This window comes from Manihot esculenta, chromosome 4 (genome assembly GCF_001659605.2).
Source record: "Manihot esculenta cultivar AM560-2 chromosome 4, M.esculenta_v8, whole genome shotgun sequence".
Lineage (NCBI taxonomy): Eukaryota > Viridiplantae > Streptophyta > Magnoliopsida > Malpighiales > Euphorbiaceae > Manihot > Manihot esculenta.
In genome coordinates this window covers 27,300,922-27,322,328 of record NC_035164.2, presented here as the reverse complement: position 1 = coordinate 27,322,328, position 21,407 = coordinate 27,300,922, and the positions used below count along the sequence as shown (strand labels likewise).

Below are 21,407 nucleotides of genomic sequence, written 5' to 3'. Positions count from 1 at the left end.
TGAAAATGCTTTACGGCATTCCCATCTGATTTTGAATTTTTTATTTTTCAAAACTTTATATTTATTGCCTGATCCAGTTTTGTTGAGTGTTTATGCTCATCACAATCATGCATAAATTTTAATAATCATATAATTCCAAGACTTTGTATAAAATACTTTATAAGAAAACAAACCTATTTTTCCTACTTATGCTTTCAAATGTGAAATTTCTTTTCAAGGCATAAAAGTGGCCAACTTTTTCAAACTTAAAAAAAATACGAGAATGAGACTTGAAAAGTTAAAATATTTACATAATTTTTAATATTATTAAATATAACATATATTTATTATTATATTATTATAATTAATAATAATTTATTATTTTACCTTTAAATATTATTATTATTTATAATTCAGTCGATATATTTTTAAAAATTTATTAAAATATTTTTATATTTTATTTTTACTAACTAAATAATTTTTCTATCCAATTTCAATAATTTTATTTTTAAATATAAATGTAAAAATTAAAATAATTTTAAATGTCAATTAAATTTAATTTTTTCTTAAATCAACATACTTTCGATAATTCCATTTAATTTTTCTCATTTCAAAACAATATTATCATTTCAAATATGACTTGAATTAGTGAAAAAATTATAAATATGAAATTTAGTAAGATCTTCATCTCGATTAATGAAAATTTATCGCATTTCATAATGTTTTTGTAAGATATTGCATACAGATATACATTGGTATTTTCATGGGTTCAAGATTTCTCTCCCACTCAAACAAAAAGAAAGGAAGAGATTTTGAGAGAGAGATCTTAGCATGCACGCATGAATTTGTATCTGTGGTGAAGAAAATGAGGGCAACAATCATGGATGGATAAAGGTGAAAGATTGTAGCAATGACATATATGGTGGTGGGGATTATATTTATTCTGTTATTTTCTTTTTCTTTTTTTTTTTTTAAAATTTATGGGTTATAGTAGAAAGTGATGTGTAATGATGCTGTTGAATTTGGAAATGTTTACTTTTTGGATTTTTGAATTTAATTAAACGGTTAGTTGAATTTGAGAAATAATATTGATTTGAATTATAATAAATTTTTAAAAAAATTATGAATTTTAATTTAGAACTATCTTCTGATAAAAAAAGGTAGTTTAAAATTTTAACAATTTTTTTTTATTTACCACTATTTTAATAAAAAAATGATTGAAATTAAATAAAAAATATTTTATTGATAGAAAAAAAATATAATAACACTTTAATAAATTTAAAAAAAAAATAGAAATGCACAATACTTAAAAATTAAATGGTAAATCTCTCAAATATTATTATATAAAATATATTTAATATTTATAGTTATTATAGATAATAAAGAATATTTGCATTTAAATAAAAATTATTTTATTAATTAAATAAAATTTAAAATTGTATTTTAATTTATTATTAATTTTTCAAATTTAAATTTGTGCTTTAGTAAAATTGTGACTAATTAAAAATATTTGACTTTGTTATCAAAAGATTTAATATTTTTATTATAAATATTAGTCAAAGCAAATATTTAAATTTTTTATTAATAGTATATTTAAAAAGTGTAATGAGGACAATAATGAATTTATCTAAAATATCCTAAGGGGTTTAGTAAAATGCTAAATTTAATTAGTTCTTAAAATTCTTTTTTTATTCTTTTATTTAATTTAATTGTAGAGTTTACAGAAAAATTAAATTTGAAAACATGTTTATAAATAATTAAGTTTTCATATAACTGATTTATTATTATTATTATTTTTTAAAATAGCCTTCAACATGTGAAAAAAATTTATCAATTTTATAAAAAATAAATAACTAACATTAACTTAAGTAGATTGACATCGAAGAGTTGTTAGAAAAACAAAAGAATGTATGAAATTAATAAAAAAAAATTTTGAAAGCAATGAAATCAATAAAATTTAGCTATAATAATTTATAAGGAAAAAATAAATTATTGTTGAAGGGGACGACACACCAATAAAGTCGGGTGTTTTTTTACAAAAGAATAATATACATATAATATAAATATAAAATAAATATATTAATGTAAATATAATCAACTTAAACTATATAATTATATATATACATTATACATAAATTTTAATATTGTATTGATTTATATTTAAATTATATAAAAATTTAATTTATAAAATTAAATAGAAAATATTAAATACGAAAATAATTATAAAAGTACAAATAAAAGCATATGAAAATAACAATAATAATAATAACCGATTAAGAGAAATTTAATAAAATATCTTTTAAAGGTATAAAAAAAATATTTACTTAGAGTGACATATATAAGATAAATATATGAACTAATAATATTGTTACACAATAAATTGATAGACATATAAATTAACAATGTATGATTTCATAATTTAATATTATTTCTAAGGAAGAAAGATAAATAAATAAATAAATGTTAAAAATATAGTATTTATAATTTTTTTATTAAGTAATGTTTATAAAAATACTTAATTTTTTAAGAGATATTATTTAATATTTATTAGTTATATTATTATTTTACATTTAACATATTTTTATTTGATATATTAAATTTCTTCAAATATATAGTGATAACATTAATTTATTTTTATTATAAATTTAAAATAAAATTATAAATAATTATATTTTATAAATATATATTTTTATAATGTTCATATTTAATGTATTTATAAATGGGACTATTATTAAATCTATTTATAGGCTTTATAAATGAGTTTAACTCACAAACCATTTAGCGAGTCTGCTTGCGAGTTAGCTCACGAGCCACTTAACGAGTCAGCTCGCGAGTCTTAACAAGTCGGATACAAGCTCAACTTGTTTAGAAAATGAACTAAATATAAGCTCCGCTCATTTACTCGGTTGAGTTTTTATCGAAACGAATCTCGAATAACTCACTGATAGTTTAATTTATTTACATCTCTATCCTTGATCTTCACAACATTAGCTTTTAACTCAACAAGTTCGGATGAATTTTCTTGATATTTTTGCTTAGAAGCTCGACTATTTTCAACAGAGATAGCAAAAATTATCCTCTCCAAGTGTAATGGTATCTCCAATTATTTCTAGACTAAATTACTATTATTGGACAAAAGCAATGAAAATAGCCTTACAATCAAAAACTAAAATCAGGTCCATTAGCAACACTTTGATGATGCAAGAAAGAAATAATTGTATATTCGCAGCATGAGACAGATACAATAATATGGTACTCTCATAAATAATAATATCTCTCTCTTAATTGATTGCTCATAGCACCATTTAGATTAACATTACAACTGATGCATGGAAAAATTTGCATTACAGCCGATGCACATAAAGATTTGTGTGATCTTTTCTCTCAAGGTGATATGTTTCGTACTTCTAATTTACAAGAGGAAATCTATAATTTCAAACAAGTGATTATTTCACTCATTTGCAAACTCTTTAGGATGAATTAGACCATTTTAGACCTATGCTACATTGTGTTTGCTTAGATCCTTGTACTTGTGGTGCTCTTAAAACTATAAGAACTCATAAAAAGAATTATTATGTCATTCATTTCTTGAAAGGTCTCAATGATTTTTCTCAATAATGCTAAAAATTATAATTTATGATGATGGATCTATTATCATCCATCAATAAGACTTTCTCTCTTCTGGTACAACAAAAGAGACAATTAAATTTAGAGTTAATTACTAAGAAAACTTGTTATTGTAAGCATGACTTTCCTCAGTATTCAAATTCATAAATAATTCTATTGCTAGTATTAATAACACTTGTGCAGAAGGAGTACTTGAGACTCCACTTGGTGTTGGTTCTATTAAGTCCAATCCTGAAATTCTAATATCTAGTTTTACACTTGATCAATATCAACGATTGCTTGCTTTGATTCACCCTGCTAAGACTAACAGGAAATAGATAGTGCAAATTAGATAAATACATCTATTGCAACAGACTCAGGCACTCTTCATTTCGCGATTCTTGTTCTAGTTCATCAAGTAATTATTTATTTTTTTCCCTTGTACTTTACAAATTGATTACTAGATTTTGGATACTAGAGCTACTATTCATGTATGTTTTTCTCTTAGTTATTTTATAATATATAAGAAAATTAAGCCTATACATGTTAAACTACCAAATGATATTTATATAAATACATATATATAAGAAACAATTTATTTTTTAGAGTTGTTCATTTTATCTAAAGTTTTATACATATATCAGTCTATTTTCAATCTTATTTGAGTAACCAAATTGATTCTTTCTCTTTAATGTGTTTTTATTTTTTACCATAATAAATGTGTTATATAGGAGCAAAATATATTCAAGAAGATTGGTTTAGTTGGGGTTAGGAATGGTTGACAGATCCTATTCTGCCTCTATCAACAACACTTTGCTATCTGTTAATACTTATGATCTGCATTCAACTAAAGAAATTCCTTATCATAGTTTTGATATGTGGCATTTTAGGTTAGAGCATCCTTCTATGTCTATTATGCATCTTATTCAAAATAAGCATTCCTTTGTGACTACTTTGAACAATAAAATTTGTGATACATGCCGTTATGCTAAACAAAAAAGGTTATCTTTTCTTGTTAGTCACACAAAATCTTCTGCTATATTTGATTTGGTTCGTATTGATATATGGAGACTTTTTAAGGTTATGTTTGTCCATGGACATGGATATTTTTTTACTATGATGGATAATTTTTCAAGACTTACGTGGCTTTTCTTGATGAAACACAAATTTGAGGCAACTTTTTTAATACAATCCTTTATTAATCTCATTGAAACACAAGTTGGAACTAAGCTAAAGGCTTTTAGAAGTGAGAATGGTCCTAAATTTAATATGATTCAATTTTTTACTTCAAAATGTACTATTCATCAAACTAGTTATGTGGAGACCCCACAATAAAATTATATAGTTAAAAAATACTATCAACACATTTTAGATGTGGCTAGAACTTTGCTTTTTCAGGCTCAATTGCTAAATATGTATTGGTCTTATGTTGTTTCTCATTTTGTTTTTCTTATCAATAGATTACTTACACCTCTGTTTGCAAATAAATATACTTATGATTTACTTCATGGCAATGTTCCTTATTTATGTTCATAAAAATTTTTGGTTCTCTATGTTTTATTGCTACTATTTCTTTTTCTCTCGAGTCCTTGCATCATGAGCCTTCTTCTCCTTTTGAACATGCTCTTGTTTTTGCTATTTCTGACTATCAACTTCCTATTGTTCCTAGGTAGACTAATAGAATTAAGACAAAACCTTTATATTTATAGGACTACCGCTGCAATTTGCTCAAATTTGTTCTCCTATAGTTCCCTCCAGTGTCCATCCTATTTTTGAAGTAATTTCATATGATAAGCATTCTTTTGCCTCCATTGTGACAACCCAAAAATTATCATCAAGTAGTTAAGTTCTTGCTAGAGAGAGGCTATGCAGGCTGAAATCTTTGCTCTTGAGCAAAATAAGACTTAGATCCTTATTGATAGTATTATTGAGAGATATAAGGTTAGACGTGTAGCCAAAGGTTACATTCAAATTGAAGGTATTGATTTCTTTGATATTTCCTCACCTGTGGCTAAAATGACCATAGTAAGGTTTTTATTTGCTTTAGCTGTTGTATATAATTAGCATCTTTAGCAATTGGATGTTAATAATTCTGTCTTACATAGAGATTTCAATGAAGAAGTTTACATGATTTTGCCTCTTAGTGTTCACACCTTAAGTCATTATATGGCTTGAAGCAAGCTAGCAGATAATGGTTCTCTAAACTTTCTACTGCTTTAATTGATTATGGATATACTCAAAGCAAATTAGATTACTCTCTATTCATTAAAGCATCTTTCTCTTCTTTTACTGCATTATTGCTCTATTTGTATGACATTATACTTGCAAATAATAGTATGGCAGATATACAAAATGTCAAAGTTTTTCTTGATACTTCCTTCAAGATAAAAGATCTAGGAGAAATTAAGTTTTTTATGGGATTAAAATTGCCAGATGTTTAAAGGATATTGTGCTTAACAAACAAAAATATGCTTTGGATATTCTTTTTTAATGCAGATTATCTTACTTTCAAGCCTGTACAAACCCATGAGTAGTGTTCTTAAACTTTAAAAAGATAAAATCACTTTATTGCATGATCCTTTTGTGTACAAAAGGCTTGTTGATCGACTTATGTTACCACCATTAGACCTGATCTTACTTTTGCTCTTTAATAATTAAGTCAATACTTGTTACAACCTAATAGCTTTCGTTTGCAGGCATCACATAAAATTTTACAATATATTAAGAGCTCTTAAGATTTTGGTATTTTCTTTTTATTAGCCTCTGGTTTTCAATTAAAGAGTTTCAGTGACTCAGACTGAACTCGATACATTGATATTAAAAAATATGTGACTTATTTCTGTGTTTTTCTTAGATTCTTTATAATATTCTGAAAATTTAAAAAGTAATGCACAATCTATATATTGCTGCTAATCCTATTTTTCATGAGTGTACGAAACACATAGAGCCGAATTGTCATCTTGTTTAATAAACAGTGTTTAATGGTGTTTTCAAACTGTTTCTCATCTCCATAACTACCCAACTTGCAGACATCTTTACTAATACTCAACTTGCGGATATCTTCACTAAACTCTTGTCTCTTTCCACTTTCTTCACATTACAACTCAAGCTACCTTCACATTACAACTCAAAAAAATTAAATTAATTATTCAAGGTTCTTCCCACTTTCTTCGCATTGAAACTCAAGCTACAAATGTTTGATATCCATTCTCCAGTTTAGAGGATACAAGATTTAGAAATTCAAAAAAATTAAATTAATTATTCAAGATTATTCTAGAAAGTTTTTAGTTCTTTCTTAGTTACATTCTGGCTTATATATGTATATATTCTCCCAATATGTTTTAATGGGAGAGAAATTTTATTCCATTCAGTAAATTTGATGGAATGAATCACATACTAGAAAATAAATAAATCTAACTGTCATACAATCCCACTTTTTTTATTTCTATTTCTTTTAAATTTAATTATTTTTTAGCTAAAAAGATTGAATTTTTTCATTATATTATATTTCAAACATGAGAAGTAATTAAAAATAATAATAATTCAATTTTCTAGATTCCAGAAGGGTGATAAAAATTTTAGCAATGCATAAATTAATCTGAACATGACCACAATATGCTTGAGGGATATCAAACCAAGATATAAAATATTTTAATTTGATCGGTTTTGATTTTTAATAATTTTTTTATTTTTTACACTTTATTTTTAATATTTTAAAATTTAATTAAAATATTTTAATTTTAATATAATTTAATTTTTCTATATTATTGAAAAAACATATTATTATTACTAATCGGTTCGATTCGATTTTTTCGGTTTTTTTTCTGATTAAAACCGAACCGAACTGAAATAACCGAAATTTTTAAAATTAAAAACCGAACCGAACCGAAATATATAAAAAATCGAATCAAATTTTCAAATCGGTTCGATTCGATCAGTTTTTTCGATTTGAACCGAATACTGCTCACCCCTACTCCTTGCATCCTGAGCCTTCTTCTCCTTTTGAACATACTCTTGGTTTTTGCTATTTCTGACTATCAACTTCCTGTTGTTCCTAGGCAGACTAATAGAATTAAGACAAAACCTTCATATTTACAGGACTACCACTGCAATTTGCTCAAATTTGTTCTCCTATAGTTCCCTCAAGTGTCCTTCATCCTATTTTTGAAGTAATTTCATATGATCATCTTTTATCATCATATAAGCATTCTTTTGCCTCCATTGTGACAACCCAAAAATTATCAAGTAGTTAAGTTCTTGCTAGAGAGAGGCTATGCAGGCTGAAATCTTTGCTCTTGAGCAAAATAAGACTTAGATTTTTATTGATAGTATTATTGAGAGATATAAGGTTAGACGTGTAGCCAAAGGTTACACTCAAACTGAAGGTATTGACTTCTTTGATATTTCCTCACCTGTGGCTAAAATGACCATAGTAAGGCTTTTACTTGCTTTAGCTGTTGTATATAATTAGCATCTTTAACAATTGGAAGTTAATTATTATTTCTTACATAAAGATTTCAATGAGGAAGTTTACATGATTTTGCCTCTTGGTGTTCACACATCTGCACCTAATAAAGTTTATAAGCTCCTTAAGTCATTATATGGCTTGAAGCAAGCTAGCAGATAATGGTTCTCTAAACTTTCTACTGCTTTAATTGATTATGGATATACTCAAAGCAAATTAGATTACTCTCTATTCATTAAAGCATCTTCCTCTTCTTTTACTGCATTATTGCTCTATTTGGATGACATTATACTTGCAAATAATAGTATGGCAGATATATGATATACAATATGTCAAAGCTTTTCTTGATACTTCCTTCAAGTAGAAATCAAGTTTTTTATGGGATTAAAATTGCCAGATGTTTAAAGGATATTGTGCTTAACAAAAAAAAATATGCTTTGGATATTCTTTTTTAATGCAGATTATCTTACTTACAAGCCTATACAAACCCCATGAGTAGTGTTCTTAAACTTTAAAAAGATAAAATCACTTTGTTGATCGACTTATGTTACCACCACTAGACCTGATCTTACTTTTGCTCTTTAGTAATTAAGTCAATACTTGTTACAACCTAATGACTTTCGTTTGCAGGCATCACATAAAATTTTACGATATATTATAATATTATGAAAATTTAAAAAATAATGCACAATCTATATATTGCTGCTAATCTTATTTGTCATGAGTATACGAAACACATAGAGCTAAATTGTTATCTTGTTTAATAAACAGTGCTTAATAATGTTTTCAAACTGTTTCTCATCACCATAACTACTCAACTTGCAGACATCTTCACTAAACCCTTGTCTCTTTCCACTTTCTTCACATTACAACTCAAAAAAATTAAATTAATTATTCAAGGTTCTTCCCACTTTCTTCGCATTGAAACTCAAGCTACAAATGTTTGATATCCATTCTCCAGTTTAGAGGATACAAGATTTAGAAATTCAAAAAAATTAAATTAATTATTCAAGATTATTCTAGAAAGTTTTTAGTTCTTTCTTAGTTACATTCTGGCTTATATATGTATATATTCTCCCAATATGTTTTAATGGGAGAGAAATTTTATTCCATTCAGTAAATTTGATGGAATGAATCACATACTAGAAAATAAATAAATCTAACTGTCATACAATCCCACTTTTTTTATTTCTATTTCTTTTAAATTTAATTATTTTTTAGCTAAAAAGATTGAATTTTTTCATTATATTATATTTCAAACATGAGAAGTAATTAAAAATAATAATAATTCAATTTTCTAGATTCCAGAAGGGTGATAAAAATTTTAGCAATGCATAAATTAATCTGAACATGACCACAATATGCTCGAGGGATATCAAACCAAGATATAAAATTACTTGCTAGAAGAATACAAGTTCTCATAATCAAGAAATTTAAAATCCAATTATTGCAACATCATAAAGCTATAATACTAATATTACTCTTTATCTAAATATGGTTGTTAATGCTTTTGATAACTGAAATCCCACTTCGGCCAATACACCAATGCCCAGATTGATACAACAAGAACCACAAGGCCCCTAGGTGGATTCAGCCTTGCAAAAGCTTTATAGTTTTGAAACAGGTAAACCTGTGAACAGGAAGTTTAAGATAAGAAGGTCAGCAGATGCCTCAACTTTGGACACAAACAAGAACATTTGAAATATTACCTAAGGCTTTTGCATTCACAAGGCTTGGACTTGCTGCTGGAGGCGAAGCATTCTCATTCAAGAATGGTTCTACTTGATTTGGATTGCCCCATACCGGGTATCCTTTAATCTTTCCCTGTACAATACGATTGCGTGAATTAGAATCAATTGAACTTAAGAGTACATAGTGAATTCTCAGATCAATTGAACTTGATTGGGTATTACGTAAAGTTCGAGTTTCAAATCTTAACGTACCAGGACATTCAGAGCTGCTAGAGTTGCCATTCCTTCACGAGTCCACTACAAACACAACAAGATAGAACTATTATAGATACAGCTAACATAATTAAACACAAAAAAGCAAAAGTATTTAATTATCAAAAGGATTTTCATTAATGCTCAAATCGGATGTTACCTTAGAAGCAGAAGCAATGTGAGGTACTACAATGGCATTCTTCATTTCAGCCAGCCCAGGCTTCATGTAAGGTTCATCCTAATATAAAGAAACCAATGAACGGTAGTATACTCAATTGGTTATGGAGGCTGTTTAGCTTTCGTGGATTATGAATTTGAGAGAAAAGAGAATTTCAGCTACCTCGAAGACATCAAGACCAACTCGAAACATGGGATTATGTTTCAAGTGTTCCACAAGAGCTACTTCATCGACCACTGGACCTCTACTACAGTTTACAAGGATTGCTTCCTATAAATGCAGTTTGAAATTTGCATATTATTATATTTTCTTCTCAAATATCTCTATGTAGAAGGATGTCCATTGAAGTTTTACCTTCTTCATTGTTGCAAGCCTTTCTTTGTTGATCAAATGATAAGTTGTCTTATCCAAGATTGGGTGAAGACTTATCTACAAGCAACATCAATGCAATAATGCAGTTTCCAACTAGAAATTTAACTTTAAGACTATAGACTACATTAAGTTCTCAGAAAAAGAGTCACACCACATCTGCCTCACGAAGCACCTCATCCATGCTGCCTGCTCTTTTCCATGTAACTGGTTGCTCACCATTGGCTTTCAAGAATGCTCCATATGCTGCAATTATAAAGCTCATTATCATGAGCAAATAACAGTAGGTAAGAATCAACTTCAAAGATTGGACGTGGCATGCCTGTAACAAACTTCTCCAAGCGCGTGGCTTGGTAGAGATCGTAGTAAATTAGATTCATTTTGAACCCTTCAACCTGGCATGATGTAGAGAAAATAATTAATTTTGTAAACATTTTAAGCCACTTCTTGCTAGTCTAATTAAGTGACCACACGATGCTCAACTTAAACCCATTACTTCTGATTACTTCTATCCACTTCAAACTAAACCTCCTGTTTGTCAAGCTTATTGATTAAATTTATGCAACATGATGCATCAATCAGCATCAATCAACACAGCCATTAGCATCTAACAAGTCTTGCTACTTCAGGCATTGGGCTTAGCCTGACCAAATTTTATCTTGTGTGAAATTCAGTTAAAAAAAATTACCATCATTCTGGCATAAGCAGATCCAATACGACCTGCTCCAATGACACCAACAGTCTGTCCTTTGAGCAAGTTTCCCACAAACCTAGTGGCAAAACAAAGCCAAATCACACAGGAAGCATTCGAAATTGAATATATATTTTTATAAGCACTAGCCTCGGTCTTACAGATGAGGAAGCCATCCATCATATAGGCCTGCCCTCATAAACCCATCAGCTTCAACTATTCTCCTAGCTGCCGCTAAAGAAAGTGAAGCTGCTAACTCTGCTGTCGTCTCCGTAAGAACTCCCTAACCAAAATAACTACACAGTCAATTATTTTTCTCTTCTTGCAAGAGCATTAAACTTGCAGAAAGCACATATAGAGATATACACATGCACACTAATGTATAAATATACCTAGGTGCTCAGTATATTGAAGAAACAAAATTGAAGCAGCTGACTTGTTAGAAACCAAACCTAAGTTCTATAACATGGTCTAATTAGAGTAACTATTACCCAAGCATTTGACCTGTTATAATAATAATTATAGAAAAAAATATTTACTAATAATGATATCCAAAAACCATACATGCAAATATAACCTGATAAAAAACTAATAATGATATCCAAAATTGAATACTTTTTTATAAGATTTAAGCAGTATTAACATACATGCAAATATAACCTGATAAATGTTGATAATATGATTTTAAATAATTAAAACTTAATTAATTAGATTTACTTATTTACATTAATAGGTATCATATTTAATTAATATATTTGTATTTAATTACTTGTGTAATGCTGCACTGGATGAACAAATTACCCATCGACCTGTTCCCTTTGCTAGATCAACCTCCATTCCAGGTTTAATAACATTACTCAAAAGGGATGAAATATTACTTCAAAAATAAAGTCACCTTCTTCAACAATCATTCAATATCAAAACTGAAACATTGCACATTAAGGGATGAAACTAGCAAGTCATCCAAACAAAATAAAACACTAGAAAAGATTTTTTTTGTTTCCTTTTGAACTTACAGGAGTGTTTCCAACAGCAACACCATACTTATTAGCAGCATTAACATCAACATTGTTGTAACCAACAGCCATGTTACTAAAAGCCTTTCCTCCTGCTCTGCTTAAAGCTGCAAATAAAGTCTCCCCCCAGTCTTCTGTCAACTGAACAACAATCCCAAAACCTCACCAAAAATCCCAATTCCAAAACCATAAACACAATCATTTCATTTCCAATAAATAAATGTATCACCTGCCCAATTACTCCATCACATCTATCTCCAATCAGAGCAATAATATCCTCAACAGACAGTATTGTTTTCTTCTCTGTGCATATCTAAACAACACCAAAATACCCAAACATACAAAATAGTCATCAAAATCATATAATCAACTCAAGAAATGGAGAAAAAGGGGAAAGGGTTTATATAAAACAAGAAGATTCACCTCAACCCTGCAATCTTGTGCAATCAAGAGATTGATCCAGCGAGTTCCAGGCATGGGTTTGGTGCTAACAACTCTGTATTTCCCATTTGGATTCCAAACTTCAATTGAAACAGGCTTTGCCATAGCAGGAGTTCAGAGGCAAGAATTCTCGGTGTACACTGACGAAAAGTGGGAGACCTTTTTAAAATTCAGGCAGTCCAAATAACACTGTGAAAGATAGAGATTTACTGCGGTAGTGCATACATGGTATCCACTAGTCTCTATCCAGTCAGATTAGTTTGTTGACTTTGAGGATCATTGATTGGCAAAAAATGAAGGACGCATGATGTTATGATGGGTTGGTTGATCACTGGATAAGGTTTGGTTCAGATAGGGTTGGATTTTGTGGTGCCGTTTGAGGCTAGGAGCAAGGGGAACAATGGTTGGTTTTTGGACCTTCCATTTGTTTTGAGATAATGGTGACATGGATTCACCTGTGATTGCCACGTCGTATAAATTCTATCTCTTACATTAAATGACGAAAATGGCCCTGCTTGATTGGATGCCATGATCCCATAATATGGTCCTTTTGGAGAACTCTAGAGTAAAGACGCTGTGGTTTCTGTCTTTTTCTCTTTTGTCGAGTTAAATTAAGTTGGAAAAAATCGATAATTCAAAAGATGTTAAAATTATTTTTTAAGAAGTATTTAGATCAATTAATTTAATATAATATTTTAAATTCATTTTCAAAATCGTGAAATTGTATATTTAATTTTAATAAAAAAAGAGTTTTGAGAGTTCTAAAAAATTAGATAGTTCTTTTTCAATTATAGTAAAACTTTATTTTTTATTTTACCAGTGAAAATAGATTCCATGGTCGAATCTCACAAAATTTTGTGTTTGTTAAACTTCTATTTTTTTTTTTTTGAAATAGAGGTGGGGAGTCGAACCTTTCACCTCACAAGCTAGAATGCACTTTCCACCAGATTAAGTCTTAGAGTATTTTGTTAAACTTCTGTTCTGAACAGAGTATGTATGTTTTTAGTATTGTGTGTTTGTTCTAACATTTATGCATGTAAAAAAAATTTAAATAAATTATTAAATTTTGATCCGAAAAATATTATTTTTCAAATTGAAATAAATTTAAAATAATAATATAGAATATTTTTTTATTATACATGTTATGTCATGTATGTAATAATTACATTGTAAGAATTAATTTTATAATTTGATTAATATCGATCACATTAAATTAAAAAAAAAATTAATTCAGTTTCGATGGTAAAATAAAAATTTGAAATATTTGTATTAAAAATACATGTGTGTGAGATTGAATCATCTGATTTTCAGTGGTCATACAAGCAAATCATTTGATCTATAGAGCTAAAATCATTGAAGTAATTTATAATATAATTTTTAAAAATTATATTTATAATTCTAATTTGATAATAAGTGTATCTAAATAAATATAAAAAATATTAAATTTTACTCTTTTAATATTTAATTTTTAATTTAAAAATATATAATAAATTTAAAAAATATATAATGGATCAAAAAATCAATTTAAAATTATAAAAACTAAAAAAATCAAATATGATGGACCATTGCAATCTATCATTAAATTTAATAAAATGGTTATTTTATTAATAATACAAAAGTAAATGGTAGTTTTCATCAAATCTCGAGAATTATATTATAAATATTAAAAATATTATCAATCTAGCAGAGCTTATAAAGATTTTAAACTGATCAATTGAGTTCAAATTATTTTAGATTATTGATTATTCAAGTTTTATTATTTTTAGACGGATTTAAATTGAGAAAGTGACGAATCCCAAGAATGTCCTTTAATTGCGCCAAGAACCTCAAGAAACAGAAGATCCAGTAGATAGAAGATAAACCCAAGTATCCAACAATAATAGCTTCTGAAATTGTTAGAGGAGTCAGTGGGTGCTGATGAAGAGCTTCCTTAGCAGGAGAAAAGAACAGATTTGATTCCAAAAACAATTGAGGAATAATACAGTGAAATAATTCTGGAATCGGAAGAAAATAACAGAGAGAGGAAGAAAAAAAACTGAAAATAACAGAGAAGAAACTACAGAAATAGAATAACAAGACTCCCATTCATCTGCTCATAATTGCAACTCCAGTAAAAAAGGTTTGGAAGCAGGCCTACCTCAGAACCAACAACAACTATTATGTACAGATCTGCAATGCCCTTTGAAACAGAGAATTGGGAGAGAAGGGATAGAAATAGACTGCGTTGACGGCGAGTAAAATTAATTGAACTGAAGTCGATAAGAAGAAAAGAATCGGATGATGATGAGCAGGGGACGGGGGGAAAAGGATAGAACAATGAGGGGGTGGGGATGTGGGGAAAGGCGTTTTTGTTACAGAAACAGCGGGAGGCAACGGCTCGATTTGGCGGGAATATGACGTGGCAAAGCTCCAGGTAAGCATTCCCGCCAAAAAACCCTAGTATATAATCATCATCTTCAACCTTCCCTCTGATTCCTAACTGTAAATTTATCTATCCGAAGAATGAGCTCTTCGAGGTCCTCTATGTCTCCAATCCCCTTCAAATCAAAGAAATCGCTCAAATCAACTCCAAAATCTAAACCCGCAAACCCTATTACTACCCAGACCCCAGATAAGCCGCCTGCGGAACTCCCACCCCGCCTCCGGAACCGCCGCGTAGCGCTCTCTGTGAAAGAGGTTAGGAAGATCGCTCAAGGCAATCGAGATGGACCTCACTGTAATCAGACTGAGCAGATCGTGAAGTCCGCCAGAAGGCAGATCTCGTCTTGGCCCGAGGAATCCATTGGCGAGTCGCACAGGCCACACAATGCTGCAGTTGAAGAGGGGCCAGCTAGACTTCCGGCGAAGTAAGCTTCTACTTACTCCACTTCTAGTTACAAATGGGTGCCACAGTCCCTGCATTATTTTTGTTATATTGCTTATTGTATTATGATTTTGGCAGATATGAAACGTTGGGCCAGTTTTTTGATAGCTTGGATAGTTCAATTAGGCTGTTGAAGTTGAAGGGCTCCATGTCTACATTCACTAATGTTTCCCCTAAAATCGAGTGCTTAACAGATAGGTACATGTTTATCTGACTGTTCAGTTTTTGGTTAACTAGAATTATAATGGTGGATTTGATTTTTTCTGATGCGCTTGGTTAGTGGTGTGTTTATAGGAGATTTTCTCATCAACATTTGGCTCAATTGAAGTATATTTTGCCCGAAGCGATTGAGATAAAGAAGGTACTCATGTTTGACGAGCGAACCAGTTGTATGAAGCCAGACCTTCATGTCACTGTAAATGTAGATGCAATTGAATGTGACGGTAATTTGAAATCAGAAAGTAAGAATCTGCATTTGAGGAAGATCTTCCGTGCTCGACTTGCAGAATTTTATAGAGCCCACCCAGAGGTATGCATTATTGTGTTTCTGCGTTTGGTGCAAGTTTAAATACATAAATTCATATGATTTTCTTGCAAAAGTTAGGACTCTTGTATGTGACCTTATTTGTCATAGGATTTATTAAGTTTTGCATTTATTTGCATTCAGGGTGATGAAATTCCTGAGGAAATGCTGCCAGAGCCTTTCAACCGATCAAAGCAAGATCTGAGTTCAGAAATTATTAAAGCTCCCACCACGTCGTCACCCATAGAGACATCAGCTGCTGATGTATATGTAGACCAAAACCCCAACCCCTCTTTGCCTGTAGAGTCTAATCCACTTGAAAGACAGCAACCAGCAGTAGCATCTCATTTCTCAGGATCTTTCAGGAGGCGTTTCTCCCAGAAAATTGCAAAAAGTGAGGCAGAAAACACTAACCCGAATCCTCAAAAGATTTGCTCCCAACAATCAATTTTACCAATTTCAGAGCCATGCTTTGACAAAATCTCTTCTAGAGAGGAAGCTAGTGCTTCTGCCTCTTCCCTAACCAGAATGCCATCCGAACCAACAACTGATGGTGACAAATTTTCCGCTGGTGTTCCTATGCCTTGCCTCCCTGCAACTCCTTGCAAAGAGATAAACTCCACTAACTATAGAGATAATTCACCCAAAAAAATAGAAAGCTTCCAGTCAACTCCTGCAAAACTTGCTTCACCTTCTTCTTCGTTGATGTCAATGACACCTGCATTGCATCCGCCAAAAAGATGTTATATGAGCCCGGATGATGGTACCACTAGCTTAGCAGACAAGCTCACTAGGCGTCCATCACGAACCAGGTCTCTAAAATTTGAAACTCCTGAGAAGAATGTAGTGCATGAACTTAATGACATAGAGGATGTGTCAGCTGTTGATGATGATATTTTGAATATTCTCCCTGAGAGTCTTCTGCAATCAGTAAGTATATCTTGGGTTCCACCACTTTGTTTTTCCTTTGTCAGTACATGCTCTTTTCAAGCTGTTTATATTTCTTACACTAATATGTAATTGGGAATTTGTTTGAATTGTACTTCCATTTTTTTGCAGGGTAGTTTTCTTTGAACAGTATTTGTTTAGGCTTCTCTTAAACTATCTGCATGACCATATAATTTAGCTACAACAGCTATTGGCTATTAGCTCCATTTTGGAATGTGATTCAATTGCGAATTAAATCATCAGTATTTAAATAAGATATTTAATATTGCAATTCCTCCTATTAGTACAGAATGATAATGCAGTGAGACATTTATTAATAGAGTTCCTACCCTTTGCATTCTCATCCACTGCATTATGCAACTTCTACCTTCAGAAAGTGGAGTGAATTATAGCTACTAAAAAATTTGATTTTCAAAGAGTTATCTTAATACACTTTTTTTTTTGTGTGTGATATAAGAAAAATTATATGATTTAGACAGCTTGTGAACTTCTTGTGCTCAAAATTGATGAGAGTTTTCTGCAATTGTCTAGTGTAAATTTCTTGTTAATTATTTGACAAATCTTTGTTCTAGTTGCTATTATACTCCAATTTATGCTGAGACAAGTTTGGAGTTGTTTGAGTTTGCTCTGTTTCCAACTTTGATATGCATTACCTGATTAGAGAATGGTTGCTATGATTATATCATAAAGACAACTCTCTCCTTTTGCAGATACGAGAAAAAGAAAGAAAGGTCCAAGAAGAGCGAGATCCAGCCATCTCACAAGCAAAGAAGCGGCGGCAGATGATTGCCTGCCTGCCAAAGCTTTTCAACATGATTCATTTCTTGTTTCAGTCAATAAAAAGATCAGTTATCACAAAAGAGGAGCTTATACACAAGATAATTGCAAGTCATTCTGATATTGTTGATAGAAGTAAGGATTATTAACCAGTTAAAGACAGCAGAAACTTTTTCTATATTTGGAAGTTTGAGCTAAGCTTAATTGACAATGCCTTGTGTTTGTAGGAGAAGTTGAAGAGCAGCTAAAATTGCTGCTTGAACTAGTTCCCGAATGGATCTCAGAGAAATTGGCGACTGGTGGGGATTTGCTCTTCTGGTAAGTAGTTCCCGTAACTTTACATTCTTCAACTGAAAGCACAGATACACAAAGTACTATCACAATATGAACTGCAGCTTCACAGTTGCTTGACATCATATTTTGCCTTGTTTTGTAGCATTAACAAACTGTCAAGCCCTGAAACAATACGTGCACTACTTGAACAAGCAAAGTGATGAGAGCTTTTCGGAATTTTAATGCAGAAGCACATGAGAGGATTTGGTCCCATTTTGTTGCGCTAATCCCGGATAATCTAATTTATCTTGTATTTAAACCGTTGTTAATAGAAAAGTGTAGCTACTTGTGAAGTTGGTAAATGTTTAGTATTCTTTAACAGAATGACAATATAGTGAAAAGCCTTTCTTGTAATTTCTAAGTTTTCTACTAGTATTATAAGCCAGCTTGTTATGTATTCTTGATAGTTTAAGATTGATTATTGTGGTTGCCATTGGAGGCCAAATCATTGAAGTAGCTAGTTTGTGCGTGTAGTTCTCTCTTCATATTATTAGTTTTATTGATGGGACGACAATTTGTATTTGGAACTTCGAAGTCTTGCATGTCTATCTATCACATGTCGTTCTCCCTGTTAGGAAAATGATCTAGATGATTGTTTCTATGAATTCATCATAGTTGGAGTAATTGTTACCCAAACAAGGTTCAACATCCATGTACATGACATATGAGTCATAACTCACAAACGAGGGATGAATGGTGGTGTCCGAGGGATTTAATATTCATGATCAACCTGGAATTTGTAAGGTGTTCAAAGGGCACTGAATTTATTGGACTGCATTTCCTTTTTCTTACTATTGCACAGTGGATATGATCTTGATTTTCTTCTATGCCTAGCAACAGCAGGTATGGTGCAAATAACAACAGTGGCTCCTCCCAGCAAGCTGAAGAAGCCAAAGATAAACTACACGAACAATCAGCACTTCTAGACAATCCACGAAGCAGAACTGCAATTTTTTTCACCTTCCTGCTGCTCTTACCAAAGGAAAAGTATTCCAGAATTGCCACCAATATTGTTGAAAGGGGACTAAACTTATTTACAGATACTGGCCCTTTCTGTTTTGTTAAACATTTATGTTCATTTAGTTGTAGCCTAAACAATGCACCAGACCAGAGGCTGCTTGTGCTTGTAGTCCGCCCGGAAAGGGGATCAGGGCAGTCAGCGATAGCTGTGGAGGATGCTTTCCAAAAGGGAAGGAAGAAGTGGATGGTGTGAGTGAAAAATGACGCAAAGAAAAGTACTAGAATTTAGAACACCCCAACACCTTTCTCCAGGAACCAAGAAATTGGGTGGAGCTTCTTCTTTCTTTAGCAACTTAAGAGTCACTTTAGCTAAGGTAATCAAGGCTCAACACTGTTCGTATTTGCGGCAAGATTTTTCCTGCAGCTCAAGCAGATGAGTTCAACTGCTTGCCTAAGTTTTATGCATCCAAATACCAAGTTCTTCCCATGCCAAGCCACAGGAGTAGCGGAGGACTATCGTCCAGGTTATTCTTACCATCGATGAAAAGATAAGGTAGCTGGGCTGATTTGTGTTATGGATTGGCAATGTTTCACAGGGTCACTAATTGAAACTCAAAGGTAAACATGTATATGTAGGGCTTGTACGGCTGATTGCATTCTTTCTTCATGATTTGTTTACTAATTGCTACCCAAAAAGGAGCAGCAATTGAATTATTGAATTTCTGATAAACATTAGGGTCATTCTTGATTTGATTAATTAAACACTACTTAAAATATCATGCTACTTCAAAAACTATGTTAAAATCAATTTCTTCCCACTTATAGATTTATCAACAACAAGTCCTTTTAAGATATATTTCATGAGATAGAAAGAAGGTTAGCTATGTTCATTCCCTTTTGTCTTGGGTGACTGTATGTCACCAAACATGTAACTATAAAAATACCCTCCATCATATATAAAAATGACAACACAAACAACTCTTTCTTTGTCTCTCCCTCTTGATAGTGCATTTCCAAGCGTTAAAACATGAAAATAATAGAAAATTCTCTGGTTTTTCTTGTGTTGATGCAATTTTATATCGTTCTTGTCTATGCAACAATTCATGTTCGTGTGATTAATGAGCTTGGAGAAGGAAGGTGCATCATTGTACATTGTCAATCCAAAGATGATGACCTTGGCCATATTCTTTTGGATAATGGATCTGAATTTCAATAGAGCTTCAATATTAATTTTTGGGTACTACATTATTTTTCCATTGATTTACGATGGAAAGACTCGTAAGCGATACATTTTAATGTTTACGATGCAAATAGAGATTATAATAGGTGTATTATAGAAGCTAAATAGTTAATTAATTCAAATGAAATTTTATTTTATTATAATAGAACTAGATGGGAGCCTTCTCCTTTCAAAATAATATTATTCATGAGAAAATAGAAAAATACAACCCAATATCATATTAAACGATATTTTTATTAGTTTGACAAAAAAAATGTTCTTATTAAGAACGATGTTCATTGTAAAATACTTTTTTGATAACATTTTTATTTTCATATTAGCATTTTTAATACATTTTATTACATATAAAATTATTAATACATTTTATTTTTTAAATTAAAATTAAATAATAAAAAATAAATTATTTTATTAAAAATATTTTTTAAATATAAATTATTTTTTAAAAAACAAATGAATTGTTAAAAGTTTATTTTTTTACATGATTTCTATTTCTTTCAAAAATACAAAAGGATTCCGACTTCTACTATTAACTATTACCATCATGACATGAAATTAATAATAAAGAAGATCTTTTTTTTAATTAAAATTGGTAGTTCTTATCATTATTAGGGAGAAAAAATCTAAATTTTGATTTATTTTTTTTTTCTTGCTTTTAGCAACAGCATTACAGAAGGCCAACGCCCAAAACATCAAGGTAATGTTGCAGAAGCCGCTGACATGTAGGCCTAGCTTGAACTTGGAAAGGTTCATTAGATAATAGAAAATTTAATTTTTTTTTTTTACTAGTGATTTTAAATTTAATCATTATGAAGTATTATAAAATTTGAAAATAAATACTTTATGCTCTTAACGAGCTATTTGGTTATCATTTACCGAAACCATTAGTATTATAAAACATAATATAATTTAAGTTGGTGATTTTTAGAAATTTTATAATTTACCTTTATTTTATTTTATAAAAATCTCACTCACACTCTAACAAACATACTATTAATATCAAATATATAAAAAATAATTTAAAATTAATTACAACTAAGAGTTAAAAAAAAAAGAAGGATACAGAATTGAGTAAATC

At 30.3% G+C, this 21,407-nt stretch overlaps 2 protein-coding genes across 2 annotated transcripts; one reads left to right on the top strand and one right to left on the bottom strand.

Moving 5' to 3' along the window:
- Positions 1-9,423: 9,423 nt before the first annotated feature.
- LOC110614212 (glycerate dehydrogenase) lies at positions 9,424-12,854 on the bottom strand. Its single transcript, XM_021755721.2, has 13 exons — positions 12,671-12,854; positions 12,477-12,560; positions 12,248-12,388; positions 11,393-11,514; positions 11,229-11,310; positions 10,863-10,935; positions 10,695-10,786; positions 10,526-10,600; positions 10,334-10,441; positions 10,154-10,231; positions 9,994-10,038; positions 9,760-9,874; positions 9,424-9,680 (listed from the first exon to the last, which is right to left on the bottom strand). Exons 1-13 carry the CDS (start codon positions 12,791-12,793, stop codon positions 9,658-9,660), a joined length of 1,161 nt encoding a protein of 386 aa, XP_021611413.1. The 5' UTR covers positions 12,794-12,854; the 3' UTR covers positions 9,424-9,657.
- A 1,665-nt stretch (positions 12,855-14,519) lies between these two features.
- On the top strand, positions 14,520-18,659 carry LOC110612901 (CDT1-like protein a, chloroplastic). Its single transcript, XM_021753745.2, has 8 exons — positions 14,520-15,100; positions 15,186-15,534; positions 15,630-15,749; positions 15,846-16,080; positions 16,219-17,004; positions 17,733-17,934; positions 18,027-18,117; positions 18,236-18,659. Exons 1-8 carry the CDS (start codon positions 15,019-15,021, stop codon positions 18,291-18,293), a joined length of 1,923 nt encoding a protein of 640 aa, XP_021609437.2. The 5' UTR covers positions 14,520-15,018; the 3' UTR covers positions 18,294-18,659.
- The last annotated feature ends 2,748 nt before the right edge of the window (positions 18,660-21,407 follow it).

What these genes read in the sequence shown, in the direction of transcription:
- LOC110612901 (XM_021753745.2), top strand. Translation starts at nt 15,019, where the DNA reads ATGTGGGGAAAGGCGTTTTTGTTACAGAAACAGCGGGAGGCAACGGCT. An exon ending in CCAGCTAGACTTCCGGCGAA is followed by an intron (nt 15,535 to 15,629) that starts GTAAGCTTCTAC and finishes TGATTTTGGCAG; the next exon opens with ATATGAAACGTTGGGCCAGT. An exon ending in ATCGAGTGCTTAACAGATAG is followed by an intron (nt 15,750 to 15,845) that starts GTACATGTTTAT and finishes GTGTGTTTATAG; the next exon opens with GAGATTTTCTCATCAACATT.
- LOC110614212 (XM_021755721.2), bottom strand. Translation starts at nt 12,793, where the DNA reads ATGGCAAAGCCTGTTTCAATTGAAGTTTGGAATCCAAATGGGAAATAC. An exon ending in CTTGGAGAAGTTTGTTACAG is followed by an intron (nt 10,787 to 10,862) that starts GCATGCCACGTC and finishes TTATAATTGCAG; the next exon opens with CATATGGAGCATTCTTGAAA. An exon ending in TGTGAATGCAAAAGCCTTAG is followed by an intron (nt 9,681 to 9,759) that starts GTAATATTTCAA and finishes TCCTGTTCACAG; the next exon opens with GTTTACCTGTTTCAAAACTA.